Raw genomic sequence first — 15,694 nt, forward strand, 5'->3', positions numbered from 1 at the left:
TTATGTACAAATGATGAACATGTGATTGCTGAAATGTATAAACTTTTATTGAAATTTGAAACAGAAGAAGTTAAGGAATGCATGATAAAGTGGCTAAATTTTTTGGTTATAAAATACAGATGGAACAATGGGAAAATACGTGGTTGAAAGGAATGAAATTTACACTATGTTATAACCTTAAAGATAATTTTTATAAAATGATGTACTGTTGGTATACAACTCCGGAAAATTATCTGGAATGTATAAAGGTACTTCAAATTTATGTTGAAAATGTGAACAACAAGAAGGGGCATTTTATCATGCTTGGTGAATGTGCAAAAAAGCTAGCAAATTTTGTGTTCAAATACATGCAGTGATTCAGAGTATTTTAAAGATTAATATTCAACTAAAACCAGAACTTTTCCTCTTGGGGCTGATGGATAAGCAGCTGGAAAAAAGTAACTTCTGCATTTCCAAAAGGTTGTTATTCATCCCAGGATTCTCACAAATGCCTTCTAGCTGCTGCATCTTTTATTAGATATCTTATTATGTCCTCTGAAAAATGAGTAGAGTCCTGTAGATTTTCAGCACCTCTATATAAAATCTGTTTTTCAGAAAGGCTGTTTTGTGAGAACATTGCCCTTTTAGACCATTTGGACCCACAGCTTTTAAACGTGCTTGTCCTTTTCTTTTCTTTTCACAGCAAATTGGCTGACATTTATGTGGGCAAGTCACTTCCACCACCTCCCTTAATATGGTGCCTTGCATTTCTGACGTTTTTCTCCTAGAGCTTTTGAGGCATCGCAAATCAATGCAAAAAAGGCTACGCTTGTTGTCTTGGGGCTTGGAGCCGTTGTACGTTATGTAACACCCTGGCATTGTCTGTAAATAACCTGAATTGATAACAGTAGCTCTGATGCTGGGAAGAACAATGTCTCTTGACAATTCATTTTGGGGGAAATTCAAACCCATCCTTCTGCCCTATTTAAATTTTCCATGCTATTTCCTTACCACAGGCAATGGCCTGGCTCTATTTTAGCACATAAATAATCATACAGAATGGGGTGGGAGGTTTTCACTTGAGGCTTATGATGCTTTCTTTAAGCCTGAATTTCTTTAGGCAGGCGTATAAAACTTTTTCAGTCTAAGGTCACAGTTTACCTTTGAGTGATGTGCTGGAGGCCACCCTTCAAAAACCAGGACAAAAAACATTTTAGTAAGTATTATTAAATGTAATATATTCACTGAAGTTAACTCAACCTATTTAATATTCCCATTCTGCCACACATAAAACTAAAATTATATTAAAACTTTTGGACAGACTTTGGAGTTCACTCAGAAAAGCTTTTGAGATTTCACAAAGCCTTAGAGGCTCAGCAGTACACCCTGGTCGTAAGGCGTAATCATATTTCTGAAATGATTGGTAAGTCTTCTGATGGAAAGAGTGAAAGCCCTCTGAAATGAACTTGTCCCTTTCTCAAAGTTGTCAGCTTTGGAATTTATGTAACTTGGATCTGTCTCTATCTTGGAAGCAATTCTGCAGTTTATCTTCCAAAACTCGGGCAATTAGAAACAAAGGAGAAGCACTCGTTCAGAGGAATGATCAATGTGCCATAAACAATTTGGAAAGTTAAGTGAGATCATAGATACAGAGTTCTCTCAAAAATCTGAAATCTTGTCTTAATGCCATTAGTTTAGATGGTACTTTGATATATAGCAATGGCAGCAATTCAAATTAAATAAAAGGCTATGTGTGGTTACATGATTATTAATAACAACAACTATTTATTAAAAGTATTTGTGAGTCACTTCCTATTCTTTAAAATCCCAAAGTGATTTGCAGTAGTTACATGGACAGAAAATTAAAAAAAAAAAGCAGGATTCAAAAAACAGTAAAAGCAATCCATAAGAAGAAAGGTATTGAGGAAGCTAATGCTCAGTAAGGCCAGTGTTAAAAGGTTATATTTTTAAAAGGCATCTAAAATGTAACATCACTGGGGACACCTTTTAGGAGAAGTCATCCCACAGAGTAGCTGTCATCACAGGGAAAGTTCATTCTGTGTAGCCAACAAATAGTAGTCTGCAAACCATATCATGGAGGGGATGTCAACAAGCTATAAAGCAGTTGAGGTAATGATGACCCTCCAGAGACTGCCGAACTTTAACTCCCAGCATCCTGCAGCATTAGCCCTTCTAGTTGAGGCTACTTGAAGATGTACATCAGCAGCATTTTGAAGCCAAACGATATCTACCCTAAAGTGACAAACAATGTAGTTCCTTCATAATTTGGAAGGAATAGTGTAATAGTATGTGGGAATGACCACAGGAGACAGGACGAAGAGCTGCAGATTAAGCAACAGTCAGATAAGAGGCAGCTGAGTCCGCAGAAGGAATGGGGGCATGGCAAATGTCTCGGAGGGGATTCTCCCTAGTTTCTTGGACTGCGAGGGGGTAGAGATGTCCTTCCAGACTTGTGGGATTCTGCTAATGTAACCTTACAATAAAGATAGAGCTAGTACTCCTGAGTGTGCTTCTTGTCTGGACTACCTCACAAGGCTGACAAATAGACTGATAGATGCGACTACTTTCTGAGTTGCATTCTCCTCTTATTTCTCCTTATTTTGGCCTCAGGAAAAGGAATGGGTAGCTATATCCAGGTCCCACCCACAAGTTTTTCACCCTCTTTTAGGAGTTCATTTGAATACTGTAATGTGGAGAACAAAAAAATCCAAGAAGGAGTAGACTATAATATGTACCTACCGGCATAATTGGAAACCACATGATCCTAAAAGTTTCAGAGCTTGATTTTGATTTGCTTTTCTGTTTGTGAGTACACAAAGTGATTTGCCCAGATTAAAAACAATGAAACTTTACAAAAAATAATTAGAAGCAATAATCGTAAAACAAACAGTTCAAAACAACGCCAGATGAAAACCAAACCCAAAGCAGCAGGTTAAAAACAGCAGGTTGAAAAATCAGACATTTACTAACAGCTCAGAAGTGAAAAACAAAATGCTGGCTATATAATATGTTCCTTGGTATTGCTCTTAGGGGAAAAAAATGGAGGGCGTGCTTGTTCTGCCGCTGATTTTATAATGCATGGAATCATGCTGTTCTGGTACTTTTAACAGAAAAGCAGGACATTATTGTTATTATTGAATGCTGGGTCTTTATCATTATACTTTCATTTCCTAGACTGTATTTCTCTTTTAATTTTGAATATTAAACAAAACTTGTGATATAAGTTTGTGACACCATAAATATACTAATCCATACTCATATATTTATGATGGCATCAGTATGTACTAAAAAAATTAGCAGTGTAGGTAATGAAAAGTCATTGCACATTTATTGTTTCTTGAAGCATTACCCAGAAATAGTTTTATTAAAAAGACTGAATTGGAAATGTTGAGCTTTGAGAGGGAGAGAACAGAGCTGATAGCATTCTTCAAATACCCCAGGATGTCACATCAAAAGTAGTCAAAATCTGTGCTTTGTTTGTTTGTTTTTTCTGAATGCAGGACATAAAAAATAAAACTTTAGGAAGAATTTGTTTTTGTTCCGGTTTCATAGTTGTTGATTTTTTTTGTTTTGTAAGCCACCCAGGGTTGTGGCACATAAGGTGAGCAACCATATAAATCTACTAAATAAATACATAAATACCTTCCAATTGTGTCTTAGAAGAAACATTCTAGCAGTACAAGCAGTGTAATCCAGTGTTTCTCAACCCTGACAACTTTAAGATGTGTGAACTTCAACTCCCAGAATTCCCCAGCCAGCCTGGCTGGCTGGGGAATTCTGGGAGTTGAAGTCCACACATCTTGAAGTTGCTAAGGTTGGGAACTGCTGGTGTAATCAATTATCCCGAGGTTACCTATCAGTTTTGCTCTCTGTTACCTATCAGGTTTGCTTTGTGGCACACAAAATCTACTGTTAGATGTGTGGACTTCAACTTCCAGAATTCCCCAGCCAGCCTGGCTGGGGAATTCTGGGAGTTGAAGTCTACATGTCTTGAAGTTGCTAAGGTTGGGAAACGCTGGTGTAATCAATTATCCTGAGGTGGTGGACTCTCCTTCATTGGATGTGCTCAAATGGAGGCAAGAACTATCTGTCAGAGATACTTTAATTTGGATTCTTGAACTGAGCAAGAAGAGGACTCAGTGGCCTTAGCCCTTTCCAGCTCTATGATTCTATGCAGCTTGATTACATCTCCAGTCCATCTTTGTAGAATGAGTCTTTCAATAGCTGAGCTTTGTGGTAGCGTGCTATTTGTACATTTCTAAAAGAAATAACCATAACAGTAGATTTTGTAAGCCACAGAGCAAAACTGATAGGTAACAGAGAACAAGGGGGAGGCACTGAAACTAAATTACAAATTTCTAGGCAAAAGCCTTTTATAAAGGGCTATCTTCTCTGTGGGACTGGAATAATTTTTTTCATGTACATTTGTTTTCTGTGAATGGGAAACAGAAACCATTTTATTTACGTGTTACATATGGAGCCGCATGCTTGTAAAAATGAGCTGACCATTTTTTATGCTACTGATAAGTGTAATGCCATTACCTTCTTACATGGGAACAAACAGCTAGATGGTGGTCAGGGAGGCCTCTAAGTTCCTTTATAGCTATTATTTGAGGAAAGGCAGCAGTAAGCTAGACTTCAAGTGTTGGTGTTAATTCACTACACTGGAATCTTAATCAGCTTCATTGGGAATCATCATCATCATCATCATCATCACCATCCACTGTTATACCGATCCTGATTGGAGCCCTTGGAGCAATACCTAAAGAACTCCCTCAGTATTTGGAAAATTTGAATTTATCAATCCTGAACACCCTAATTTTACAAAACTTACTTGCATTGTGAGATGGGTGGTATATAAATTTGATAAAATAGATAAATAAATTAAAAAATACCCTGCTTGGAACTGCTTATATCCTCAGATGCTTTCTTAATAATTCTTAGGTCCTTGGATAGGACTTGAATTATTAAGTTTTCACCAGTCTTTGTGTCAAGACATCTAATTGTAGATTACCCATATAATAACAGCAATCATTAACTGTTGGTAATATTCATATATAAAGTGCTGACATTTTTCTAGGAATGGTGGAAGAAAACAAACGAAAATGTATTGGTACAAAAGTTGCATGTTCCTGGCCAAAGGATGGGGACAAGCTTGTCTTTTTTCATTAAGACATTCTTGGGAAGGACAGAGATAGAGCCTCATTGTAACCTTTAGCTCTCTTTATTCCTCATCTTGGTCATTACTATGAGTTACTCTTAATTAACAGCAACTCTGGAATTTCCTGGCTTGCAGTTTATAAAAACAAACAAATGATAGCAGTTGGTATGTGACTCCCCTCCTTTTAAAATATGTATACATTTTAGAAAAGTTGTTGTAGAACTCAGAAATGAGCTTCAGGTAAGCAAATAGTCTGTTATATCACCATCCCAATGTGCATGGACTTTTTCATCCTAGAATGTTAAAATAGCATCCATACTTTCAGTGTTCTAGTAATTCAAGACATCAGCTTGGAGATAAAGGAATATCATGTTGCTTAGAAATCATCCAATTTTCCCATGTTTTTGATAATACTGATTTATTCAAATGTCAATTTTGCTGAGAAAATGCTACTTTGATTGCATTTGAGCTCCGAGTTTTACTTTGCTGCATCGTGCATACTGGATCTTTTTTAGGAATGAACATATTTTCTGATGGTTTGCCTAAATGTCAGACTATTTGTGCATTGTTAGGCAATGACATACAAATAAGTGCCTAAAAGCTTCTCCTGAGAAAAAAAGCAATTTTAAGAGAAAGGAGAATTTTATATGCATTATAAATTTGGACTTGGCTATATCAAATGTTACTCATGGACTCTTGGCGTGATGTCTATTTTCACTCAAGGCTGTTCATTCATTATTATTGTAATACAAATACATGCATATTTAAGTCATTCTCTGTTGGTTTTGGAGAAGGAAGCAAAGCAACAACCCTTACAAATAAATATAGTTGGAAAAAACTTTAGGAATAGTTTGCCTTGTTTCCTCTTATAGCTGGAAAAAAAAATAACCCTCCTACTTAGTTGAAACTCTGAGCTGTGTTTAACTTTCTTTACATTGCTGTATATCACTTTATTTGGCAGCACATATTTTCTCTTAACAGGCAAGGGCAGACCCTGCCAGATTAAGTGATTTAAACAAAATGAAGAGCTGCTGAGAAATTCTCTTTTTCTTAGCCCCTGAGCCAAGCCAGACATCAAATAGCTTAGGCCTGGCTTAGGCATGAAGCAATCTGTGAAGCATCCAGGGATCCCACTACTGTATCATCAATTAATTGTCAGGTTTTGCTTGAGGGAGATGTCCATTGGCCTTATACTTGTTTTCTCTGTGGGCATAGTTAATTTCTTACCTCCTGTGGTTTTAGTGTTAAAGGTATCTGATAAACTTTTATGTGGCTCTCCAGAATTTATTTATTTATTTATTTATCATGCAGTTTATTTGTATGTTCTGTTATTGTTTGGCTTTTTGTATACTTATCAGCATTACATAGCAGGGGGATTTATAAACTGCCCAAAGCCAGTCTGGCCTTAGACAGCACCAAAATCAAATCAAATATAAATAAACACACTGTCCAAAAAAATGTATAATAAACAAGGCATTTGAACAGTCCAACTGATGTTCATATTAATGAAAGAACATTTACTCAGAGAATACACAGAAATAGTTAGTTAAACCAGTTGACTGCTGCTTTGATAGCTTTAAATGTTTGCCTTGAGATTCTACTTCCACATAATCGCTAAGACATTACTAAATTTCTCTTCCTTGCAGGTAATGGAAATCAAAGGACAAATGATTCATGTCCCAGAATCAAACTGTATTTTGTTTTTGGGCTCACCATGTGTGGACAAGCTGGATGAACTGATGGGTCGAGGCCTCCACCTTTCAGACATACCAATTCACGATGCTACCCGTGATGTCATCCTTGTTGGGGAGCAGGCAAAAGCCCAGGATGGCTTGAAGAAGAGGATGGACAAGCTTAAAGCAACATTAGAACGAACACACCAAGCTCTAGAAGAGGAGAAGAAGAAAACAGTGGATCTTCTGATCTCAATCTTCCCAGAAGAAGTGGCTCAGCAGCTCTGGCAAGGGCAGCAAGTTCAAGCCAGGAAGTTTGATGATGTTACCATGCTCTTTTCAGACATTGTTGGCTTCACCGCTGTCTGTGCCCAGTGTACTCCCATGCAAGTGATCAGTATGCTCAATGAGCTTTACACCCGATTTGACCACCAGTGTGGATTCCTAGATATCTATAAGGTAACCTCTTTTACCCCTCCAATTCTATAGAAATATTACATTGCTAACATCATAACTTTTCTTACTAACAGTGTTCTATTTTTCTTACTAAAATGTTGTTCTTGGTAAATGGCAGTTATGTAGCTGTGGCCAGAGGGTTGACTATGGGGGAAAAGTAGAGCAATGTGGTGAACTGGTCTAGAATTGTAAGTAGGTGGGAGAAATCACATTCTTTAAAGCGATCCTATTTTTTTCTTCTCGCTGATATAAAATCAACAAATTAGAAGTGGGGTGAATTGGAACCATTGTTCTTGAGGTGCCACACTCAGAATTGGCAGTCCTCTCCCTCACAGAACTGGCACATTATATTTTACCATCTCAGATTTCTCCCACATCATCCAACTGCATTTAGCTCCAAGGCTGAAGAGTCAAATTATGTTAGGTGAATAACTGGTACAGATATGTTTCCCCCCAATTCCACTTTCAGAAATTTGGAATCATTGTGTGTAAAAAGCAAAATCATATTAATTGGCCTACAGTCTATTTATGTATCTAAATTCTAGAACATTCTAAGAAAACACATGTTTGGTGTATGGTTTGTTAGCACACAGAAATGTCCAACCTTCTTATTTCTTACCTTCTGCTCTGGAGCTGACTGCTGATTTTGCTTAGCTGTATATCAGAGAAGTATTGAATGATCTATTGCTATCAAATGAAGTCTGGGTATCAGGTTTTTGCCAAACTGTTGCTAGCCTTATAGAGGTTTTTCAGGCTCATAATGAACATTTGTGTGGGCTTTGTTTGGGTTTTCTTCGGGAAGCCCAGTGACAGGGTAAGGGTGAGGAATTTCCTTCTGTGTCTATTGGTATGTTTGAGAAACATTGTCCTCAGACATGTTCCTCAAGCTGAGTGTTTATGAATGTGAGATGAACAGATCTCTTTGAAAGCTTTAAATTCCAAAGGGTGGATGCTGAGAAAAGTATTAGGACAGTTTTTTCAGAATCTGTTTTCCTCTTTGGAAGAAACTGCAGAATCTTTTGGCAATAAGTACCATATATGATGAGCGGATCATAATATAGTTAAGGAGCAAGTGCGTAAACGTTGCTAATTTTGCAATTTTATCAGCTCAGCTGTTGTAGATATCTAATTCCCAGCACAAAAAAATTAAATCGTTTTCTCCTTGCATTCCTCCCTTCTGCAAAAGAGCATTCTTAAAAATGCTCAATCAGATCAGGCAGGTGTCTTCTAGCCTCCCAGATGATACATTCTTTCCTCCTGTTAGTATATTGTTTTTGATAGCTTGGGGCATATGATTTCCTACTATAAATTATTATCCATCAACCTCTCAATAGGTTCTAGAAAGAGGCAAGAAAATGTCTTTTACCAGGCATGATAAAAAAAAAAAATGTGATCAAACAGTAAAAGATGAGGCTGGCCATCACTTACTATTCAAAAAAGTGTACCAGTTCCTTCCATGAGAGCAATTAAGTAGTGGCAGTGTGGATTCTCTGTGCTCTTAAAAAGGCAATAAATATTTTTCTTTCTGGCCTCAAAAGACCACAAATTGAGCAACTGTATTTTTAAAAAAAACAGACCCACCCTATCCCTTCATCTGTGCTTTGCACAGAAGCTTAATTGCATTCTGTTACATCCATGCTGCATGGTGTTTTGATTTCCCACAGCTGTAATTGAGCCTCACTAATCCATATTCATGCAAGGAATTTCTTGAAAAAAGGACAAAGTTTTATGGTGCAATGACTGCTAACAGGAGAGTATCCTCTTCATGGCCTTTTTCTCTTTTTAAGGGATAGCTATATTTATTGACCCTAGCTGGACTAAATGGTTTGAAATATTCACTTGCTCTACGCCACTGTTTCTCAACCTTGGCAACTTTAAGATGTGTGGACTTCAACTCCCAGAATTCCCCAGCCAGCATGAATCCCCTGGCAATTTCCTAGGGAATTCTGGGAGCTGAAATCCATACATCTTAAAGTTGCCAGGGTTGAGAAACACTGCTCTACACAATGGTCTCTGTGGTCTTGCACACAGAACTATGCCATTCTCCTCCAAGTTCAGTTTCTTCATTAGAATGTGCTTCTTGAATAAACCTTAGAGCAAGGGAATATTTAACTAATCTTTCCCCACATGGTTCTGTTCAGATGACCTTTACTGCAAGATCTCAGTTGGAGATGCTGGAGAACGTTAAAAAAGCATTGCTTACTCTGCGTTATTACCTGAGTTTTTGAATGATGATCTGAGAGTACTTTCTATTCAGAACAGACTGTATGCAAGTAGAGATATGATCATCTTAAAGCCCGTAAGATTTAGGAATAGGTTCAATTAAAATTGAACTACAGATTTTCAGAACAATATGTGCCCTGATTATCTACAACTCTACAATAAAATCAAGACACTTTTCCAATTGTGCCAAAGCACAGAAAAGTTTCTGTACACTGTGTTAAGAAAATGTGAGTCACTGAAAAAATAAAGCTAAGCTGGAATGCATGTATGTATGTGTGCCTAAGAGAGATAAAAAATAAAAATCTGGAAAGGTTAAATAAGCAGACATGCTCAAATTCTGGTTTGTGGGTCTTAAAGCAGTAGCTGGCATGGAGGTGGCTTGCTTTTAGTTTCCTGCTGTTAAATTACACATTAAAAGGCATCTAAAAATATACTTCTCTGATGCTACTTTTCTGTGCAAATAATTAGTGTAGTTGCTATAGAGATATTAGATGATCACAAAGGAGACAGCTCATGTGATACCAAAGAGGAGGAGAGATTATGTGTCTTAATTCATTTTTTAAAAAACCCTCATATTAATGTGCATATACTCATGCAGAGTGTTATATACTTAAAACGCTATCGCCAAAGGACTTTGCAAATTACAATCCTAGTTTCACCAAGCAATTCTGGGACATTATACTAATTTGAACAAGAACAAAGCTGAAATGACTCCCATTTATTTTAACTAATGTTTTAGAAGTGAGAGAAAATCACTCCTTTGGGCAGTTTTTCCCACATTTTGAAAATAACAATACATATTTCTTTATAATATTTGAAATTGTACCCTCAGAGATAGCCTTGAAAAACCACTGGAAGTTATATTATCTTGCGTGCTGCTTATAAACTGGGTTGGCTCATATATGAAGCTAGATGGTAGAAGGAAGAAGTGGTGACAATAAGGTAGGAGAGATATAATGCAGAGAAAGATCCAAAGCTGAGGAAAGGAGGTTACCAAAGATGATTGTAAGAGGTGCATATTTGCCAGTCTTAACACATTTTTCAGAATAAATTCTACCCCATCAAAAATATGCATTATTACTGAAATCTGAAGACTCAACTGCAGAGAAACAAGTTCAAAACCTCACTCAGTCATGAAATCCACAAATTGATTCTGTTGCTGCTCTTTCAGTTCACCACAGAATTGTTTTGACAGTACATCATTTCTAGGCAGAGCAGCCTAAGAAACTTAGAGGAAGGGAAGTATGCAACTCTTGCTAATAGACAGATCTGATAGTACTTTACATTACCTTATTTTATTTTCAGACTGTGATTTCCACCATGGTGTGACTAGCAGAAATGTAACTGATGCAACAGCCATTTGTTGTTTATTAGTTTAGTCGCTTCCGACTCTTTGTGACTTCATGGACCAGCCCACGCCAGAGCTTCCTGTCAGTTGTCAACACCCCCAGCTCCCCCAGGGACAAGTCCGTCTCCTCTAGAATATTATCCATCCACCTTGCCCTTGGTCGGCCCCTCTTCCTTTTGCCCTCCACTCTCCCTAGCATCAGCACCTTCTCCAGGGTGTCCTGTCTTCTCATTATGTGGCCAAAGTATTTCAGTTTTGCCTTTAATATCATTCCCTCAAGTGAGCAGTCTGGCTTTATTTCCTGGAGTATGGACTGGTTTGATCTTCTTGCAGTCCAAGGTACTCTCAGAATGTTCCTCCAACACCAAAGTTCCAAAGCATCGATCTTCCTTCTCTCAGCCTTCCTTATGGTCCAGCTCTTGCAGCCATATATTACTATGGGGAACACCATTGCTTTAACTATGCGGGCCTTTGTTGTCAGTGTGATGTCTCTGCTCTTAACTATTTTATCGAGATTTGTCATTCTCTTCTCCCAAGGATTAAGCGTCTTCTGATTTCCTGACTGCAGTCAGCATCCGCAGTAATCTTCGCACCTAGAAATACAAAGTCTTTCACTGCTTCTACATTTTCTCCCTCTATTTGCCAGTTATCAATCAAGCTGGTTGCCATAATCTTGGTTTTTTTGAGGTTTAGCTGCAAGCCAGCTTTTGCACTTTCTTCTTTCACCTTTGTCATAAGGCTCCTCAGTTCCTCTTCGCTTTCAGCCATCAAAGTGGTATCATCTGCATATCTGAGATGGTTAATGTTTCTTCCAGCGATTTTAACTCCAGCCTTGGATTCCTCAAGCCCAGAATGTCGCATGATGTGTTCTACGTACAAGTTGAATACGTAGGGTGAGAGTATACAGCCCTGCCGTACTCCTTTCCCAATCTTAAACCAGTCCGTTGTTCTGTGGTGTGTTCTTACCGTTGCTACTTGGTCGTTATACAGATTCTTCAGGAGGCATACAAGATGACTTGGTATCCCCATACCACTAAGAACTTGCCACAATTTGTTCTGGTCCACACAGTCAAAGGCTTTAGAATAGTCAATAAAACAGAAATAGATGTTTTTCTGAAACTCCCTGGCTTTTTTCATTATCCAGTGGATATTGACAATTTGGTCCCTAGTTCCTCTGCCTTTTCTAAACCCAGCTTGTACATCTGGCAATTCTCGCTCCATGAATTGCTGAAGTCTACCTTGCAGGATCTTGAGCATTACCTTACTGGCATGTGAAATGAGTGCCACTGTTCGATAGTTTGAACATTCTTTAGTGTTTCCCTTTTTTGGTATGGGGATATAAGTTGATTTTTTCCAATCTGATGGCCATTCTTGTGTTTTCCAAATTTGCTGGCATATAGCATGCATTACCTTGACAGCATCATCTTGCAAGATTTTGAACAGTTCAGCTGGGATGCCGTCATCTCCTGCTGCCTTGTTATTAGCAATGCTTCTTAATGCCCACTCAACCTCACTCTTCAGGATGTCTGGCTCTAGCTCACTGACCACACTGTCAAAGCTATCCCTGATATTGTTATCCTTCCTATACAGGTCTTCTGTATATTCTTGCCACCTTTTCTTGATCTCTTCTTCTTCTGTTAGGTCCTTGCCGTCTTTGTTTTTGATCATACCCATTTTGGCCTGGAATTTACCTCCGATGGTTCTAATTTTCTGGAAGAGGTCTCTTGTCCTTCCTATTCTATTGTCTTCTTCCACTTCCGTGCATTGCTTGTTTAAAAATAATTCCTTATCTCTTCTGGCTAACCTCTGGAATTTGCATTTAATTGGGCATATCTCCCCCTATCACTGTTGCTTTTTGCTTTCCTTCTTTCTTGGGCTACTTCTAGTGTCTCAGCAGACAGCCATTTTGCCTTCTTGGTTTTCTCTTTCTTTGGGATGTATTTGTTGCCGCCTCCTGAACAATGTTGCGAACTTCTGTCCAGAGTTCTTCCGGGACCCTATCTACTAAGTCCAGTCCCATAAATCTATTCTTCACCTCCACTGCATATTCCTTAGGAATATTAGTGAGCTCATATCTAGCTGATCTGTGGGTTTCCCCTAATCTCTTTAGTCTGATCCTAAATTGTGCAAGAAGAAGTTCGTGATCTGAACTACAGTCAGCTCCAGGTCTTGTTTTTACTGACTGTATAGATGTCCACCACCTTTGGCTGCAAAGGATGTAGTCAATCTGATTTCGGTGTTGTCCATCTGGTGAAGTCCATGTATAAAGCCATCTCTTAGGTTGTTGGAAGAGAGTGTTTGTTATGCAGAGTGAGTTGTCTTGGCAAAATTCTATCAGCCTATGTCCTGCTTCATTTTGTTCTCCCAGGCCATGCTTACCTGTAATTCCAGGTGTCATTTGACTGCCCACCTTAGCATTCCAGTCTCCTGTGATGAAAATAACATCAATTTTAGGCGTGTTGTCCAGTAGGTGCTGCAGATCCTCATAGAACTGCTCTACTTCAGCTTCTTCAGCATCTGTGGTTGGGGCATATATTTGGATCACTCTGATGTTAGATGGTTTGCCTTGAATTCGAATTGAGATCGTTCTGTCGCTTTTTGGATTGTATCCAAGCACTGCTTTAGCCACTTGACTATTAATTATGAAGGCTACTCCATTTCTTCTGTGGTCCTCTTGTCCACAGTAGTAGATCTGGTGGTCATTTGATGTGAAGTGGCCCATTCCAGTCCATTTCAGTTCACTGACGCCTAGAATGTCTATCTTTAATCTTGACATCTCACCAATAACCACATCCAATTTGCCCTGGCTCATAGATCTTACATTCCAGGTTCCAATGGTGTGTTGATCCTTAGAACATCGGATTTGCCGTTCACCACCAGCACCGTCGGCCGCTAGCCGTCCTTTCGGCTTTGAGCTAGCTGCGTCATCACGTCTGGGGCTAGTTGAACTCATCCTCTGTTCCTCCCCAGTAGCATTTTGACCATCTTCCGACCTGGGGGTCTCATCTTCCGATGGTATACCTACATATCTCTGGTTGTAGTGATCCATTTAGTTTTCACGGCAAGAATACTGGGGTGGGTTGCCATTACCTTCCCCAGGGGGCGCATTTAGTCTCTGTCTCTCTGTCATGACCTTCCCATCTTGGGTGGCCCTTCATGGTTTAGCTCATGGCATCACTGAGGTGCTCAATCTTCAGCACCACAACAAGGTAATGATCCTTTGCTGAAGGCAACAGCCATGAAACTGCAATAATAAAAATGCTTTATTTATTGACAGTTTGCTTATCAGCGTAACACCAATATAATTTGCTATGGGGAAAAATTGGGAGCATTTACCCTATCCTGTGTGATGTTTTATCCTGTGTCATATTTTAAAAGGATGCCATGCATTAACAGTAATCTTTATTAACAATATTTTATAAAACTTACTTGTATATACTCTGGGAAGTTTAAAGAAAAAATTTCAACATAAAATCAAAACATTCCCCAAACCACATCTGGGCATGTTATTTTCACTGACGTTTATAGTCAGTAGTCTAACTTCACTGGCTATGTCGGATCTACTCACAGTTGATCTATATAATGACTTTTCTACAGCTGTCCTCTACAGTACTGCTCGAGTCCTTGGTGCTCTCTGAGCTTGGTTGTTTTCTTGCAGACATTTCATTGCCAGACTAGGCAACATCTTCAGTGCGAAGAGGGAGTGGGCCTTGCTCTCTGTTTATATATAGTGGCTTGCCCTGCTTGTGTTGGTGGGGGTGTTGTTCTCTCCTTGGGAGTTCTTTGATTGGGCTGTTGTTTGCTGTTTGGTTGATTGCCTGAGTTAATAGTTCCTTGATTAGGGTGTATTGTGCTGTTTGATGGTTCATCTGGTGTTAATCCTAGTGCTGATTTTTGCATATCTGGGTGTTGATTGCTGGCAAGGAGGTGTTCTGGTCTTTTGGCTTTTCTATTGTCTCTTTTGAACGGTATGTAAACGTCTGCAAGAAAACAACAAGGCTCAGAGAGCACCAAGGACTCCACAGTTCAACCCTGAGCTACAAATAGTCGCTTCAATAGGTACAGTACTGCTCAGTATGTGCCAACTGGCTTTGGTGTTTTCCTCTGTTCTTCCTTCTTCCAACTTCCATGGGAGTACTTGACTTGTTTGCCTTGCTGTGACTTAGAAACTTGGTTAGGTCTGTTACCTGTTGGGTTTGACTGAGCAAGTACTTTCCACTTTTGTCCTATTTTATTTCAGTTCTGAGATAGTGGTAATATCCCCACAAGTTTTACTTTCTATTCCTTGGATTATTCACTTTCCAAGCTGTCTTTTTTGTCCTTTGTACATACAGTCAGGTCATTGACATAACTGAGGATGTACATGCATCTTCCATTTTAAACTCTTGGATAGAGTTATGGCTCGGCATTTTCCTGTTCAAAGCTCATGTTTTATAACATTTGATTTAGTTTATCAGACCAAACTTTGTTTCTTTAGCCCATATACGGACTTTTTATCATTTATTTACTATAACTTGGTTTTTGATGCCGCCTGATTCTGCGTGGCTCACAAATTAAAGAACAACATATAAACAACAAGTAAATAAATGCTCCCATTTCATAAATCATATGGGATTTTATCTGCAATAAAATTAATCCCAAAAGAATTACGAAATAGTTACAAGATGGCAATCCAGAGTTTCGCAATTTACACACCGGTTTTTCTTTCCCTGGTTCTTCAGTTCTGGTGATTGGTGCATGTAAATCTGCTCTTTCAGATCTCCATGCAGAAAGGCATCTTAATTTTCTAAATGCTGCTACTCTTAGTAATATTCTGATGGCTGCGTGTTTAAA

General features: G+C 38.6%; 1 protein-coding gene across 1 annotated transcript in view; it reads left to right on the forward strand.

The window, feature by feature from the left end:
- GUCY1A2 (guanylate cyclase 1 soluble subunit alpha 2) overlaps positions 1 to 15,694 on the forward strand; it is a 174,883-nt gene that overhangs the window by 73,957 nt on the left and 85,232 nt on the right. The window contains exon 5 of the mRNA XM_063304475.1: positions 6,808 to 7,293. Within this exon, the coding sequence (XP_063160545.1) occupies positions 6,808 to 7,293 (486 nt within the window). The remainder of the gene's footprint in view (positions 1 to 6,807; positions 7,294 to 15,694) is intronic.

This window comes from Candoia aspera, chromosome 5 (genome assembly GCF_035149785.1).
Source record: "Candoia aspera isolate rCanAsp1 chromosome 5, rCanAsp1.hap2, whole genome shotgun sequence".
In the NCBI taxonomy this organism is placed as follows: Eukaryota; Metazoa; Chordata; class Lepidosauria; order Squamata; family Boidae; genus Candoia; species Candoia aspera.